The 16,529-nt window shown below is 46.4% G+C and overlaps 1 protein-coding gene across 1 annotated transcript; it reads right to left on the bottom strand.

The window, feature by feature from the left end:
• Positions 1 to 1,520: 1,520 nt before the first annotated feature.
• ZNF641 (zinc finger protein 641) lies at positions 1,521 to 14,622 on the bottom strand. The gene is made up of 6 exons (XM_060166402.1): positions 14,581 to 14,622; positions 11,767 to 11,975; positions 11,051 to 11,142; positions 9,733 to 9,862; positions 8,821 to 8,934; positions 1,521 to 7,952 (listed from the first exon to the last, which is right to left on the bottom strand). Exons 2-6 carry the CDS (start codon positions 11,948 to 11,950, stop codon positions 7,198 to 7,200), a joined length of 1,275 nt encoding a protein of 424 aa, XP_060022385.1. The 5' UTR covers positions 11,951 to 11,975; positions 14,581 to 14,622; the 3' UTR covers positions 1,521 to 7,197.
• Positions 14,623 to 16,529: the final 1,907 nt, after the last annotated feature.

Genomic DNA, 16,529 nt, shown 5'->3' with positions numbered 1-16,529 from the left:
AGATGTTGAGTGGGGCCTCACCATCTACTCATTAGCTCTACATCTTTTTTTATGTAGGGAAAGGTCAGAAGTTTAGAATTCATTTATACACTTGAGTGCTTTAATAATTTAGCGGTTTCTTGTAGGGAAAAGTGTTCTCCAACACATTGGGGGGAGTGTATTTTCAGAACATGAAAATATTTCCATTTGTCAGTGGTCTCAAAGCAATAGATTTCTCCTATTCTTCTTTCTCCTCTGAGGACTTCTAACATGGCAAGGCTGTCTGGTTGGGCTGCAGATCCAGCCAAAACCTAAGGGCCTAGCAAGGACAGGAAGACAGGTTGCTTGGGGAATTAATTGATGGACACCATGCTGGAAAGGACTTTAAAAAAGCCAAAGAATTTGGAAGAGAGGAACTGAAGACTGACGGAGTGTCAGCATGAGTCCTGTCAATGCTAGGAAAGACACTGATAGGAGAGTAAGTAGAAGGAAGTCAGGATTTCAGTCGACCCCTGGAACTGGCTGAGAGAACAGGCCCATCAATGAACAATCACAGTTGTGTTTCTCCTCCCTCTGTCAGTTCCTTCCGTCTTCCCCTTTTTGGTTAGGGGAAAGATCAGACACGTCAAACGTTTTACTCCAAGTGCCTGGGGGGGGAAGTAAGAGTGAACGCAAGAAAATAATGAAACATATGCAGTACGAGGCAGGTAGCAAAACAGCCTGGCTGGTGTTAAGAAAGCTGCAGAGGCAGATCACCCCCTAAGCAGTAGGACTGAAGCTCTTGAAGGCAACTCCCATGAAGAAGAGCAAAGCCTTTGGGCTGCACCCAATGCCTGCAAAGTGATTCCCTCTCCCCACCCCAGTGAAGCTCCATGGGTGAGAGGCCATGTCAGTGGGTCACAGGCTGGTGGTTTTACCCAGGCCAGGTTTCCATGTTTTTTCCCCACACTGTTTCTTACCCTGTCCTCTTGATACCCTCTACCAGATGCCCATCCTCTTCACCCTCAAAGGTGAATGCATCTGGTGGACCCAGTTCCTGTCTAACCCCATCTGTGCAGGTTTCCTCTGGCTCCCCCCAAACCTCCAATAATTGCAAATTTGTCTAGGGGGTCCGTTCAGTCACCACCACCACCTCAGGCTCCAGACTCAGGCTCAGCACTCTAAGGGTCTTTCAAGAGTGGATCAGCCCTTAAACGACCCTGAGATGGAAGGCGTCCTTAAATTCATGTGCTAGGCCCTCACTCAGCTCACCCTTGGCCCGGCCTGCTCAGCACTCTGCTCCCTGAGGCTCCAGAATGGGTTGCCTCCCTAGTTGTTGGGAGTGACATCTGGGAGCCAAGACACTAGGAGGGAGGTGGGGAGACCTAACTTGTGGTATCTTGAGGTGTGTGTTTTGGGAGGGGCAGCGAGGGGGCTCCTGCATGGCTGCGTGACTCCCCCTGGAGCCATCTGGTGTTTCCCACTCTGCTGCAGCCTTTTTATCAGGAGAGAAGAGCTGAGAATGGAAGGGAGAGGAGAGGATGGAGGAAGGAAGTCAGCGACACAGCCAATACATCCTTTATTCAACTGACAGGGATCATACTGTATTATAGATCTCTAAAGATACAGATGAAGGTCCCTGGTTGGGTAATCAATGGGAAGTTCACTGTCCATCAGAGGGAACCAAGTCAGACAATAGCTAGAAATCTGGCAGGCACTAGGCTGTTGGGCTGGATGGCCAGTGGGCATACACCCCCAGAGTTGCCTGGAAGAGGGTCCCTTGGCGCACAGTGTCCTGAGGTGTGGCAGGAAAGTGGTGGCAGTGGAGGGGTCGGCTGAGGAACACGCTAAGTACAGGGGCCATCACCATACTCAGTCTCCCAGGCCTGGGACAGCCAGTGCCTGGGACGTAGTAAGCACGCCAAAAATGGAAACTTCATCAAGGGAAGAAGAGCCTGTAGGGAGGGAGTAAAGAGCCTGGATTTGGCAGTACAGGCAACCTTGGCCAAGTCCAGATGTGCGGAGATGTGTATGAGAGAGAGAGGTAGAGTGGGGAGATGGCAGCTGAGATGCTACAGCCAAGCCAAGAATCTGAGGGAAGAAAGTGGGAAATAGGAGCAATGGACTCTACTTAGGCTTGAAGATGACAGAAAAGAAACGCGACAATAGGCAGAGGGACAGGTAGCAAGTGGGCTCACGATGGAATGGAATTGGCTAGAAACGTGAAGTGAGAAACTATAATGGAAGAAGGAGAGGAATTGGGAAGAACAAATACCCTTGGAAAGGTGTGGCATTCCCCAGGCAAAACAAAACAGAAAGCCAAACCAAACCAAACCAACTGAAAAACAGAAGTGGGAGTGAAGAGTGGAGGAAGAGCTCTGCTTACTGGATGGAGGCTGTGGCAGGAAAGGAGAGAGGGAGAGCCTGAGGCCTGGAATTGAAGAAAGCTGTAGCCACCCTTCTCTGCCTTAGGAGACAGGGGTTGATTGCCTCCCCTAAAGAAACCTGGGTTCACTCTAACCTTCTGACGCTGCAGAGCCCCACAGAGGTGGCAGGTTTGCAACTATCTTCATGGGTATGTCTAGGAGAGGGGGTGGAGGAGGTATCAGGGCCAGGGCCTGCAAGACAGATCCCTTCCTGTAGCCTGAACTGGACAGAATCTTCAAAGCAGGAGGAAGCAGTTTTGACATAGGTACCATGGCTTAATTGGTTACAACCTCTACCTAGTAAACAGAGTCTAGGTTCAAATCTTGCTTGTGTCATATCTTACTAAATGACCCTGGTTTCCTCTTATGTCCTGGGGGCTCTCTAATACTCCTGCTGCCCTTGCCCATGATTTGGGTTGGCCAAATCATGGTTAGGAATCCTCTGCATGGCCCCTTATTGGTCTCCAGTGCAATTGTGGGGTAGGAATACGTGGGTCCTTAGGGGCTTGGGACAGATGGCCTTACTCTCTACCTTTGTGCTAAATGCCCACCCCGCCTACCTCCAGGGCAACTTATTAGGCCTGAAAAAGGACCAGATAACTAACAAAGGAGGACCATTTCTTTGGATTTTTCGGTTTTACATTGGATTTACCTTCTTTGAGGTGTCTGCTCCTTTTTGTCTTTTCAGATTTCTAGACCCATGAATTCTCAATACCCATTTAAGAAGCTCCAGCCCCAACCAATTACAACAGCTTGGTAGTTACCCCACCACAGTTTCTGAAATTGGTGACTAACCCAGTTCTTTCACTGACTTAAGGGTGGGGGAATAACTTGGGACTCGAGAGGAATTGAACTGAGGAGCAACTAGCCTAGGATTTTGCAGAAAATAAATCTGAGAACAGGGGTGTGAAGATTCCATCTCTCCCTATTTGAAGACGGTGAGGAACCACTGATTAAAATGGAATTTGAATCTCCTAGCCAGTGGTTCTTAAACTTAAGCCTACATCAAATACCCTGGTTAAAACGCATGTTAAAAGACCGATTCCTGGGTTCCATCCCCAAAGTTTCTGATTCAGTTTGTCCAGGGTGAGAATTTGCATTTCTAAGACAAGTTTCAGGTGATATTGATGCTTCTGGTCCGAAGATTGCATTTTGAGATCCATGGCCTAGTACAGCACTCTGAGGAATAGAAGTAAACTTTGCCATCTCAGGATCTCTAAGGGGCCTAAGGGAATAGATTTCACTTTTCCGTTGTTGCCCAACCCCACTCACCCCCATCCAGTGTACTCAACTGAATAGAGATGGAAAGAACTTGTCTTCTGGAACCTCTGGTTCTGAGTCAGGGCTCACCTTGCCCTTGATGGAAATAGGAAACAGTGGTTTGACTGTAGGAGTGCTGGAAAAGGGAGGATTTTGTCCCCAGTCATCACCCCTTTGCTCCCTGAAGGCGTAACATCACTTTAACAAGGGAAAATCTTTTCCCTTTTCCACTTCCACTATCAGAACTACAGTTTAAAATGTAGATAGCTCTGAGAAAGCTAACCCTTTGGTTACAATCTCCATTGTAAGGGATTCTTTGCAGAGATACTCTGATGGGGTGGAAAGGCAAGGATACTTGGGCTCTGAATAGGGTAGAGGCACCACACAGAGGGAAAAAGGTGACAGGTCCCTAAAGATGGACTTCCCTATTTTACATTTTGCTCAGAGAGAACACGGAGATATTTTTTATTTAAAGGGGATAGGATAGGGTAGACATGTGGCAGAGGCAGTTGGGAGGAAGATGGGAGTGTTCCCTGTGGGAAAAACCACTCAAATCTCTTTGCCCAGCTGATGGCTGTTGCTTATTTTATTTTTCGTCCAAGGGAAGTGGTGTTGGACGGAGGTAGAGAAGACAGCAGTACAGCAGAAATGACCTAAAGGGATGCCCCTTCTGCAGAATGCCCTTAGACGCCATGCTGCCTTTCAGTTGGGTGCTATGAGTGCAAAGCACCTACACTTTGGGGGCTTCACTTTCTCACCTTACAATTACTAAAACAGATCAAAGGCTGGAGGTTAACACCTGGTCGTTAAGAGGCATGATCCGATGGTACGGACAGTCACCTCATACAAGTCTTTAAAACAAGGTTCGTGAGAAGCTGGATTTGTCAGCATGTCATATGAATTTTTTAAAAAACATAGAGTAGAATGTAAGCACTACCCTTCAAGTCATTAAAGACTAGACACTCCTTATATCCTATTGCCTCTGGTATCTTAGTCCTTAAAATGTTTAGTGATCCTTGCCTTGTAATTCTTGACACAAATATATAATGACCATATTGGGTCAGGGTGACTCCCTTTCTGTGACCCCTGTTTAGTGACTCCATGGATGAGCTCTGAACCTGTTAAATGTGTATGCAAAACTAAGTGAATTACTAATATCTTTTTTTCCTCAAAAGTGAGTTTCTGGTTTTTATCAGATTCTCAAAAGGGCCTGTGATCCAAAACAGGTACTGAACCATTGCTCACAAAGAGCTGATGTGTATTAATGAATGAGGCATAGTGGGAGGGTAAAAGAAATGGCATAGTCCAGTTTTGCCAGTGGAACCCAATATTTTCCTGTGCCCTGGGGCATCTCCTAATACTGATCCTAAAATGCTCCTGTCTCTGAGGACCTGGGACAAGGATGCCTTACAAAGGGCTGGCCATTTTGCTCTATTCATAGGAACATAAGCAAGAGAAGTACATTCTGGGCAAAGAGGGAAGGTTGCTCTGAGTAGAAGGGAGGTAGGGGCTGGGTTGCTCAAGTCATATCCACTCTAAGAAGCCCAGTGAGCAAAATGACCCTATTTTTGGCTCCATTTGGGCCCAGGACTCTAAGGAGCTATGATTCACCCAGTTTTTCCTAAGCAAGTGGAACAGTCATTAAACTAGACTGTTGCAGCTAACTTCCTCTTGCCTCTCTGGTTAATTCCACCAACTGTGGTTGAGAAACGTGTGTTAAGGAAAAACCGGAATCTAAGCATTAAAGAGAAAATATCCCACTTCCATCCTCTTGGCTTTTCTCCCTCCCTAACCCCAAACTGTTCTTACATACAAGGTAATTTTTAAATGATAAGATTGGTATTAACACATCATCAACAAAGAGAAACAATGACCAACTCATCAACTAATGGATGCTAGAATACTTATGCAAGTTCTGGAGTTAAGAGTCTTAGTGCAGACACCTTTCCAGAATTGGGAGGAAAATCAACCAGAAAGCTCATTACCCTGCATCAGCTGAATAGCTAAGCCACAGCCATTTCTCCTAAAGTTCTGTTTAGGGGAATGAGATCCACAAGAATAACTCTGCCCCCTTGATGAGGCAGTCAAGGTCAAACAAGAGTGATGATAACAACCTGCAGGCACTGTGACTCCTGCCTTAATTTCGCAGCACTTCAAACAAGACCAAAAAATCCACTAAGCACAAAGCTTCTATATGTACCTTGCTTAAAATCAATTAAGAAACAGCTCACCTCACTGAGGATGTCTCTTTCTCTCTCCACTTTGGCAAAAAGAATCTGTGGCCCAGAGATTCAGACCTAGACTTAAATATCCACAGTTGTCTTGATCTCAGTGATACTGGGGAAGGCTTTATATCTCAACTCCCACAACTTAACCATTTCCACTAGGGCTCCCTTGATCACTCAGCTTACTTACTATCTTGAAACAAAACAAAAAAATCCTTACAATCCCCACTACCCTCATCCCCAGAACATAGCCCCTAGAAAATCTAGCTTATACAGTTTGCACTTTGCATGCTCTCTTCAAAGACCCTGCACACAGATACACAGACACATAAAGACACTGTCAAGAGGAAAGGGGTCTGTTCAAGGGGATAAAGTATTTTTCTTCTGTGTGGGCCTGGGTTACTTGGGGGTATAAGGTCCATCTCTTAGCACTGTAGTGTGGTCTCTCAGCTGGATATATGTATACGCAGGGTGAAGGGAGCAGGAATAGGGGTGAGAAGGTTATTGTTTCTGTTTTTCAGCAGGTTGGGTGAGAGGTGTGGATGTATGTTCAGATGATCGGTGTAAGGATGATGGGCCCACACAATAAGAAGGTCGGCCCCTCAGCTTTCATCTGGATAAAAAAGGGGGCTCTGGGTGCCTGATCACTCTCTCTTTCCTGTTTCCTCGTTACTCTCTAACCCAGTGTTCACCAGTATGTTTCATGGAGTCACCAGTTCTGTGGGATGTGAGATAAAAAGGATACTGAAGTCAAATAAATTTAGGAAACACTGCATTAAAAGAGGCTTAACCATTTGCTCTACTGCATAAATTTTCAGAGCCTTTAATATGCCAATATGGTCTTTCTCTTCATATATATATATGTGTATATATATAGATAGATAGATATAGATATAGCTATAGATATAGAGAGAGAGAGAAAGAGAAAGAGAGAGAGAGAGAGAGAGAGAATAGTTATGTTACGGAAGGGTGATACTCAAAATATTTAACGACTGGTATGGCATAAGCTCCAACCAACCAATCCAAGCAGTTTGGGCCTTAGCCAAAAACTGCTGGTACCACTGTACCCTGGAGAATGGGCTCAGGCTGAATATCAGCCCATGCAGTAGGCACTGTTTCCCAAAAGTTTTGCCCAAAGAACTCTACTTTATGTGGCATCTCATAGAACTGGTGAGAAATACTCTGGCCAATGCTGGAACCTCATCTTTCTAGGGATGGACTGGGACTCATGACTCTGGCCACGGGGGTGCAGGAGAGGGTCAGCTCTGGCAGAGACTCCTGGTAGCACCGGTTGAAAGATGTGACCACAGCTGCAACAGAAACAGATTTTAAAAGACAGATGTCCCTCTGTCCCAGCTGCTCCGGGGACTCTGTCCCTGGTGGGTCAGCAGGTGCCTGTCCAGGTGATGTTTACGGCCGAAGCTCTTCTCACAGCGCGCGCACTGGAAGGGCTTCTCCCCGGTGTGCGTCAGCCAGTGTCTCACCAGGTGGTGCCGTCGGCCAAAGCTCTTCCCACACTCAGTGCACACGTGACACTTCGGCACTGGGGGAGCGCGCTGCCGCTTCCGAGCCCCAGGGCTCTCTCCAACCTCTTGGCCCTTGCAGGACTTGCCTTCTGCATGTACTCTCTGGTGGCTGGCCAGATGGGAGTTGCATCGGAAATTCTTGCCACACTCAGAGCACTTGCTGGGTTTGTCATGTAGGTGGGTTTTCTGGTGTCGGATCAGGTGATGTCTTCTCCCAAAGCTCTTCTCACACTTGAGGCAGCTGTAGGGCCTCTCCCCAGTGTGTGTTTGCTGGTGCCTGGCAAGGTGGGAGCCCCACACAAACTGTTTCCCACACTGGGGGCACGTGTGCGGTCTTAACAGGGAATCCATTTCTGTGCTACACAGAAGGTTTGAGAAGCTATCTTCCTGAAGAAATGGTGGGCCAAGGAGCATGCCTCTGGAGCTCCTGGGCATGGAATCCCAGCTCTCATCCTGCTCTGGGTTCCAGAGAACGGTATCTTCAGACACACTAGATAACATTCTGGGAGGTTCTGCTTCTAGTTCAGGGGTATCCCCTTCGTGCTCACTTCCATCTCCTGTGGAGAAGGGAAAATACCGACCCCAAGAGGGGAGTCACAAGGGAGTACCCCAGGACCTGAGTCAGAGGTGAGGTTGTATGATGCCTATTAGGGCCTAAACCTCACCCCATAAAGGCTGAGAGAACAGATTTTAATGTTGTATAAGACAGTGCAAGAGGTACAGAGGTTAAAAGCCTAGGCTTAGGAGACAGATACCCAATTTCGAATCTCAGCTTTCCCACTTAACTTCTGTAGGCTTTCATTTCTTCTTCTGTAAAATGGGAATCATTATAAGATAGATGTTATAAGACAGATAGTACCTGCATATAGTAAGCACTAGTAAATGGTCTATGCTATTGTTGTTACTTATTTATTACTGTTATTTATTTAGCACTTAAAAAAAACTATTAATCACCATCTTCCTGCCTAAGCATAGATGGAGAGAGTTAAGAAACGTGCTACAATCATCACTGGCTGGGTGACCACCTGTCAGCGCTAGAGACACTGTGGAAGGCATTTCCACAATGGGTGGCAGGTTGAACAACCACAACAATTAACATTTACTGAGTGCTTATTATGTGGCTGGTACTGTTCTACTATGGTTACATATTTAAATCTCACGATAATTTATAGATGAGGAACCCAAAGATAAGTTAATTACTTTTCCAAGGTTCCACAGGTATGGTCCTGGATTCAGATCCACAAAGTTTAGCTCCAGAGCCTGCCCTCTAAACCACTGTGTTACACCGTCTTGCTTTTGAAGAAAAAGATCTCTAAACCTTTCAGTACTGTAACTCTCTGAGGCAGAGGATGGATTAGAGGACCGTGTAATGATGAAACTCCAAAAGGGGTGAAGGCCGTGGCTGAGTGTGTTCTACGTCATTACCTGTATATGTGACCTTCAGAATGTCCCTCTCTTCTAAGTCCTGGGGGTCAGGAACCCATTGCTCTTCCCCTCCTTCTAGTTGAGAAAGCATGTCCAGTTTGGGGATTGGAAATCCTGCCCATGGGAAAGGAAAACAGAGATGTCAATTAGTTCAACCGTAATTCTCATTTCTGAAAAAAGCTGTTTCCTAGATTATTCCCTGGAACTCTATAGATAAAAGAAAGGCCAGGGGACTTCCCTGGTGGTACAGCGGTTAAGACTCCATGCTCCCAAGGCAGGGGGCCCCGGTTCGATCCCTGGTCAGGGAACTAGATCCCGTGTGCCGCAGCTAAGACACAGCGCAACCACATCAGCAGAGAAATATTAAAACATGAAAAGATAGAAGGCCAGATACAAGCCTTTCCCTCTTCCCCCCTCCCGTTTCTGTTCAGTCCCTCTTCTTTCTTTCAGAAAATCATACTTTCTTCCCAATGAGTGCTCTCTTCCACTCAAATTTCAAATACTTCCAGTCCCACTGTCTTTTCTGGTCATAACTTCACTTAATTAGCCCTACTGCAGCTGTCTCACCACCTACACTCCGATCTTTCCCTAGGTGGTTTCTGAGTTTCCGAGGACTCAGTTCCATCTCTTAGATGTCCTTCTCTCTGCTTTGAAAGAACCTCCCAATTCCCAACCAAGAAGAGCCTAAAGTTCTCTTCTCTAATAATTCACATCATTTTGTTGTTTTTAAAAATATGACACTTTACTTCCATTCCCTTTGAATTAACTCTAGCATTCTTTCTCTAGTGGAAGCTTAGACAGATTCTCTGCCTAGAAAAGAACCCCAAATAGACGCTCTCCAACAGCCCTGGAGCAGACGACTCCATTCTCCCAGAGCACAGTCATTTAGTGGCTGGGGAAGGTCATGCTTACTTAGAGAGACTACTATCCCACAGTTTTCCTGCATGACGTATTCTCCATAAAAGTCTGTCTGAGAAGGGTCCAGGCTCCGCCACTCCTCCTGAGAGAAACACAGTGACACATCCTTGATGGTTACCAGGCCCTGAAACAAAATGTAGCATCATCTGTCAGCAGCTGTTCCTTAAGGGAAATGGGTTCTCAGTATAAAAGGCTGAGGTAGTAGTAGAGGGGAGAGGGCAAGAGAGTGTCTAGAAAAAGAACTGCCCAGAGGTCCCTGGGCAGGGCACATGGTTTTGGTGAAGAGGAAATGAGGAAAGGGGTAAAGGTAATGGTCTGTGAATGAGTGAGGAAAACGGCTGTAGAGGATTTTCCCAAATTGGGACCATGAGAAGTTGGAGGCACCACAAACTCTTTGGTCCCTCTGTTTAGTTACAGGTGTCTGCCCAGTCTCTTCTCACCGGCCTTATTCTTTTCCTTGTAGAAATTGTGTCCTAGCTCCTCCTTTCTCCACTTGACCTTTCCTTTCCTATCAGCACAAAAGAATATAGAGAAAATATTCTTTCTTGCCCCCTTCCCCTATTATGCCATATCCTTGTCTTTTAAGGCAGCATAGTGCGGCAGTTAGGAGCCCAGATTCTGGAGCCAAATGACTCCGAGCTCTGCCACTTATTAGCAGTATGACCTTACACAAGTGCCTTAATCTTTTCCTGTCCAATTTTCTCATCTGTAAAATGGGGATAACTGAGTTTCTCTCAGGGTAAAATGAGTTAATATACATAAAGCACTCAGAGAACAGCAAGCATGGTAAGCACTTTGGGAGTATGGATACTACTACTACTATTATTACTGTCTTCCCACGGCTCTCCCCTTGCCTTCTGAATCTAAACCTGTTTTCTCTCTCTGGCTCTGCCCCTTTTTACATCTTTCTATCTTCTATTCTTTTCCATAAATGCTCTATCATCCACCCAATCCTGTCTACTTTATATTCTTCTAAGCTTCCTTCAGGTCCTCTTTTCCTAATATTTCCAGATTCATTTCTTAAAGGACATTAATGAATTATTCTTAAATTCCCCCTGTGGATAGCACAGCCATCCATTAAAAAAAAAAAAAACACCTAACCTCTAGGAATTCCCTTCTTCTCATCATGCCTCCATTCATTTTTTAAAAGGGTATTATGAGCCCCTTGGAAAGGGACAGAATCTGTTCAGACATAAAATAGACATACCATTAGTGGTCATGTGAAATGACAAATCAATGGAATGATGCAAAGGCTGTAGAAAGGCAGCGTTGAGAAAACCCTGAGAGAGGCCAAAGGAAGAACACAGCCCACCTGTGATCCAGCTGCAAGCAGTGCAGCTGCCATCTCCCAATCTCCAGTGCTCCCTTCCTGGGGAATGGCAGGAACCCAGGGAGCCGACTGAGCTGGTGAGGGGAGAGAGGAACCATTAGACATGGAGCATCCATCTTTCCCAGTTAGAGCCTGGGCCCTATTTTAGAGGGGCTTAAGGGTCACTTTTTTTTTTCTATATTTATACCCATTGGTAAGACTCCAATGCATAAAGGTAGTAGAAAAGACCCTCCCTCAAAATATCCTGAAAGGGTACTGAGTGGTTGTTAGTAGAGTATTTATCTCATCCATTTCTACTCGACTAGCTGTGGTTTGAACTTATATTATTTGAATGTAATTTTCATCTTGTAAAGTGCATTTTACTGAGTGTGTTTTCCAACAGCAGTCAGTGTTTCTGTCACTTCCTTTGTCTCCCATATTTGTTACCACTAACCATGTAGCACGTGGAGGGAGTGATTATGCAAGAAACGGGAGAAGCCCAGTTACATGGTTTGCAGAATCCAGGTGTTCATTATATTAGTATTTCTGTGACCAGAGTCCAGAAGTTCCTTATATTTCTGTGACCTAGTCCTGGTACTGACTATGCTGTGCAGTCAGTCCATGGCGATTTGGGGATTTTTAACTCTACTTTTTCAACAGAGATTAGAAGACTATTCTCTGCACTGTGCTTCCCACACACACCCCCTCCGGGCTCTCACCCTTCTCCTGAAGCGACTGTGGCTCCTCTTCAAGGTCACAGCACAGGTGCTCCAGTGGCCCTGGTGCTGTCCTCCATGGCCCCTCTTCCTGGCTTCCCCTTTCCACCTGGGGCTCTGCTCCATCCAGCTGAACACTCATTGACTCCCATCCTGTCCCCAGGGCTGCAGTCTGTTCTGAAAGCATCTTTGCTACAAACCCAAATTGTGACCTGGAACAAATTCATATCAGTTATGCCCATGAAAATGGAAAGGGGTGATATTCCTAAGGGAGTTATGGAGAACAGCCCAGGGATAAAAGATGACACTGGATAGGAGGAGCTTGATGAAAGATGAACTTTAAAAGCTTGATGTGTTCCAATCAATTGAAGCTGAGCCAGAAAAGAGCAGGTGCTACATAGCAAAGTCACAAATGGTTATTTTGGGGCTGGAAGAACTTCATTTTAAAAAAAAAGAACAATTCTGGAAATTCAAAAGCTATCAATTAATTTCAACAACTGAAAATACTTAACTGGAAATTTCAACCACTGAATGTAAGCAATCTGGAAATATGCAGGACAGGATGCAAACAGACTTGCACTCAACAAAAACAGATGTAATTACACATAAGATTTTCTGCCACAAATCCCATTCTCATCAGTTAGTTTAGAATGAAATGATTACTATAGGTAGAAATCCTAGTCAAAGGGTGTATTTTTTATGAGGCTGTACCAAATGGTGCCTTACTTAGGACAAGCCTCAACAAACAGACATATAACTTGTCACTCTGTTGCAGAAAATGAGAACTGGTAGTAAATATGGTAGAAAGATCAATAACTTGGAAAGCAAGTATAAGACTCTAAAGCAACCCTAAAAGATAAGAGAAACTGTTGGTCAGTGAGGAGCTAATGTCTGATTGGGAAAAGAAAAAAAGAAAGGGTTTGGACTAGGTAGAAAAGGGGAAGCAGGTGCTGCTAACATGACCCTGGGGTGAATTAACAGCCCTGTGATTTAAGACACAGGAAAGAACCTGAGACACAGGATAGAACCAGTCAGATCTCATTATAAAAATGTACTCAATTTTAAAGAAGCGTATGGTCAAGCCAGAGTGTGTTCCATCAGAGGAAACAAAAGTGAAGAAAGGGATGGGAAATATGTACACTGGGGGAAAGTTCAAAACAGTGGACATAGTCTTCTCTTGACTAGGGAAGAAGGCTGATGAATGATGCTGCCAATGAATAAAAAGAGATGTTTTCTATCTCTATGTAGATCTCTTCTCTTGATTGCAAGAGAAGAGATTTAGGTTAGATTAAAAAAACATTCCTAATAATCCTGCAGTGCATAGGACCTGGTTGAAGGCTTTTTGCTCTGGACATCTTAGGAGCAGGACAGGTTGTGTTGTGATAGCGGTCTCCCTGCCTTACAGCAGGGAAATAGTCTATGAGACTGTGAAGAGTCCCTTTTTGCTTGGCAACGTCATATTTTTGTGATTCCTACTCAATGCCCAAGCAGTCAGAGCCAGTGAAAGTCTTCCAAAAACAGGTCAGAACCTTGGTAACTGTTCTGGCTCACTCATATCCATCCAAAAACATTTGCAAGAATCCAGGAGCCCAGGATTGGTAATGACAACTGTCAAGTTGTTTATTTTCTTGCCTATTTGTCTTCGACAAAAGAGGTAGGTGGGAACTCTAAGCTCAATGCACAGGAAGGGAACAAATTTCCCTTTCATCTCAGAAGTCCAGAGATGTCTCAGGGCCTCATGGGAGCATCCTGGACTGATTCCCAGCTTACAAGGTTTCCTTTTCAGAGAATTCTCATGAGAAAGGACAATTCCCAATAAAGCAATAAAGGAAAAGTTCCATTTTAGCCTTTTCCTCTGAATTCCAGCCCCTGTATTCACTTAACTTTTAACATGTAAAGCATGGATTCCCTCTCTTCACCAGATGTCTTCCTCATTCTCTAGCTCCGTTTGAAAGTCCTCTTTCAGGACTTTACCTCTAGGTAAATATCTGGACACCTCTGAGACCCACTTCTCCATCTCTCCAGCAGCAGAGTCCCTTGATAGGAAGCCTCTTTCACAGGCCAGATGTGAGCCTCTCCAGACCACTGACAGAAAACCTGTGGAAGTGCTAGCAGAAATATCAGCAAAGGAGGGGGCAGGTACTTGTCCTCAAACTGCATTTGCTAAAATATTTGCTCTCTCAGAGCCAGCATCTGGGCAGTTAAGGTGTCAGCCCTAACCTGGTTTCTCCCGGCTCCAGGATGATCCCAGGCCTACTGGAGTCGGGGTTCTAAGACTTTCACTTCCCCCTTTTCCTCACATATCTGGGGGGCATAGTACCTGCAGAAGTTGGTTTCTGCAGCAAGTGTTGTTGGATAGAGAAAGGGCCATGCTACCGAAATGAGTAGTCCAAGGACACAGGGACAGTCGCGCTGTCAGAGAAGCCTGGCCCCTGTCCCGGGCGGGGCGTGGGCGGGACGGGCGCCCGCTCCAGAGTAAGGTTGCTTCTGCCCTCCTTGTCACAGTGCCCCTGGAGAGGGTCGGATTTCAGAGAACCCGAGAGAGGCAGAGCTGGAGCAGGGGAAGTGAGGTCAGAAAACAGGTTTCTCGTGAACTGGGGCATGAGCAAGTGAAGAAAAAGGAGCCGCGGGGTAACCTGCGAGCGGTGACAGCGGTGCGAACCCGCGGGGCCTGACAGCGACGATGGGGGGACGGGGAGACGGGAGGGGCGAGCACAGAGTGTCAGTGTGGCCGACCCACATCCCCCCAGAATGGCAGCGACCCAGAGGCCGCGACGACCCTCCTCCCCGCCCCCACGGGTGACCGGCCCCACTCACCGCCCCGGGAAGCCAGGCGTCCCTCCCTCCAGCCGCGACTCCCTCCGCCCGGCCCCACTCACCCCGGTCCGTCTTGGCCTGTGGCCCGGTGCCTCCCTCCCGGACGCCGCCTGCCCCTCCCCTCTGACCTCGCTTCCTCGGAGCCGGCGGCCGCGGAGCCAGCGACAGGCGGAGACGGCGGCCCAGCGGGCGCGGGCGGGGCGGGCACAGGAAATCCCCGCCCGCTTCCGGGGCTCGGCGGCCGCGGCGGCGCCGAGGGGCGTGGGGGCCGGGGCGGGGGACGGGCTGCGCCTCCAGGGCCCCCAGGCGGCCCGGACCCGCATCTCGGCGCCCGACGCCCCTGGACGCCGTGGGCCCAGGCGCCAGGATCCCGGCCGACCTTGGCGGCTCGACCCCGCCCTCTCCCTGACTGACCATCTTCCGTCCTGGCCACGCGGCCTCCCGTGGGGTCCTTTGCACACAGGTTCATTAATTACCTCGACATTTAACAACCTATCCTCACATGCCAACGATCGATGTGAGAGAGATTTCTCGAGACAACGGTCTGGAATTCCTCAAGGAGCTCACCTTCTAGGTTTCAGGATAGCCAGGGTGATGATAAGGGGCTGGAGAGAGCGTTGAGGAGTCGTCACTAATTCTGAACGAGGTTGACTTCACCAAGACGTGTGTCTGAAGTCGGCCTTGCGCCTACATTGTCCAATTTGCGGGAGCCACCAGCCTCCGGATTGAGGTGTGTTGTAACATACACACCAGATTTAGAAGACTTAATTAACAAAATGTACAATAGCTAATAAGCAATATTTTGAATATGTTCGGCTAAAATGTATTGTTGATATTCACTTCACCTACTTCTTTCAACTTTTTTTTTAATACTTTATTTTTTTAACATCTTTATTGGGGTATAATTGCTTTACAATGGTGTGTTAATTTCTGCTTTATAACAAAGTGAATCAGTTATACATATACATATGTTCCCATATCTCTTCCCTCTTGCATCTCCCTCCCTCCCACCCTCCCTATCCCACCCCTCCAGGCGGTCACAAAGCACCGAGCTGATATCCCTGTGCCATGCGGGCTGCTTCCCACTAGCTATCTGCTTTACGTTTGGTACTGTATATATGTCCATGCCTCTCTCTCGCTTTGTCACAGCTCACCCTTCCACCTCCCCATATCCTCAAGTCCGTTCTCCAGTACGTCTGTGTCTTTATTCCTGTCTTACCCCTAGGTTTTTCATGACATTTTTTTCTTAAATTCCATATATATGTGTTAACATACGGTATTTGTCTTTCTCTTTCTGACTTACTTCACTCTGTGTGACAGACTCTGGGTCTATCCACCTCATTACAAATAGCTCGATTTCATTTCTTTTTATGGCTGAGTAATATTCCATTGTATATATGTGCCACATCTTCTTTATCCATTCATCTGATGATGGGCACTTAGGTTGTTTCCATCTCTGGGCTATTGTAAATAGAGCTGCAATGAACATTTTGGTACATGACTCTTTTTGAATTATGGTTTTCTCAGGGTATATGCCCAGTAATGGGATTGCTGGGTCATATGGTAGTTCTATTTGTAGCTTTTTAAGGAACCTCCATACTGTTCTCCATAGTGGTTGTATCAATTCACATTCCCACCAGCAGTGCAGAAGTGTTCCCTTTTCTCCACACCCTATCCAGCATTTATTGTTTCTAGATTTTTTGATGATGGCCATTCTGACTGGTGTGAGATGTATCTCATTGTAGTTTTGATTTGCATTTCTCTAATGATTAATGATGTTGAGCATTCTTTCATGTGTTTGTTGGCAGTCTGTATATCTTCTTTGGAGAAATGTCTATTTAGGTATTCTGCCCATTTTTGGATTGGGTTGTTTGTTTTTTTGTTATTGAGCTGCTTGTAAATTTTGGAAATTAATCCTTTGTCAGTTGCTTCATTTGAAAATATTTTCT

This window comes from Lagenorhynchus albirostris, chromosome 11 (assembly GCF_949774975.1).
Source record: "Lagenorhynchus albirostris chromosome 11, mLagAlb1.1, whole genome shotgun sequence".
Lineage (NCBI taxonomy): Eukaryota > Metazoa > Chordata > Mammalia > Artiodactyla > Delphinidae > Lagenorhynchus > Lagenorhynchus albirostris.
The sequence above is the reverse complement of the archived record's forward strand: the minus strand, read 5'-3'. Positions and strand labels throughout refer to the sequence as shown.

Excerpts from the sequence above, each read along its gene's own strand:
- ZNF641 (XM_060166402.1), bottom strand. The coding sequence starts at position 11,950 with ATGCTTTCAGAACAGACTGCAGCCCTGGGGACAGGATGGGAGTCAATG. Across the intron at positions 11,143-11,766 it reads ACAGTCGCTTCAGGAGAAGG|CTCAGTCGGCTCCCTGGGTT; the intron begins GTGAGAGCCCGG and ends TCCCCTCACCAG. Across the intron at positions 7,953-8,820 it reads TCTGAAGGTCACATATACAG|GAGATGGAAGTGAGCACGAA; the intron begins GTAATGACGTAG and ends CCTTCTCCACAG.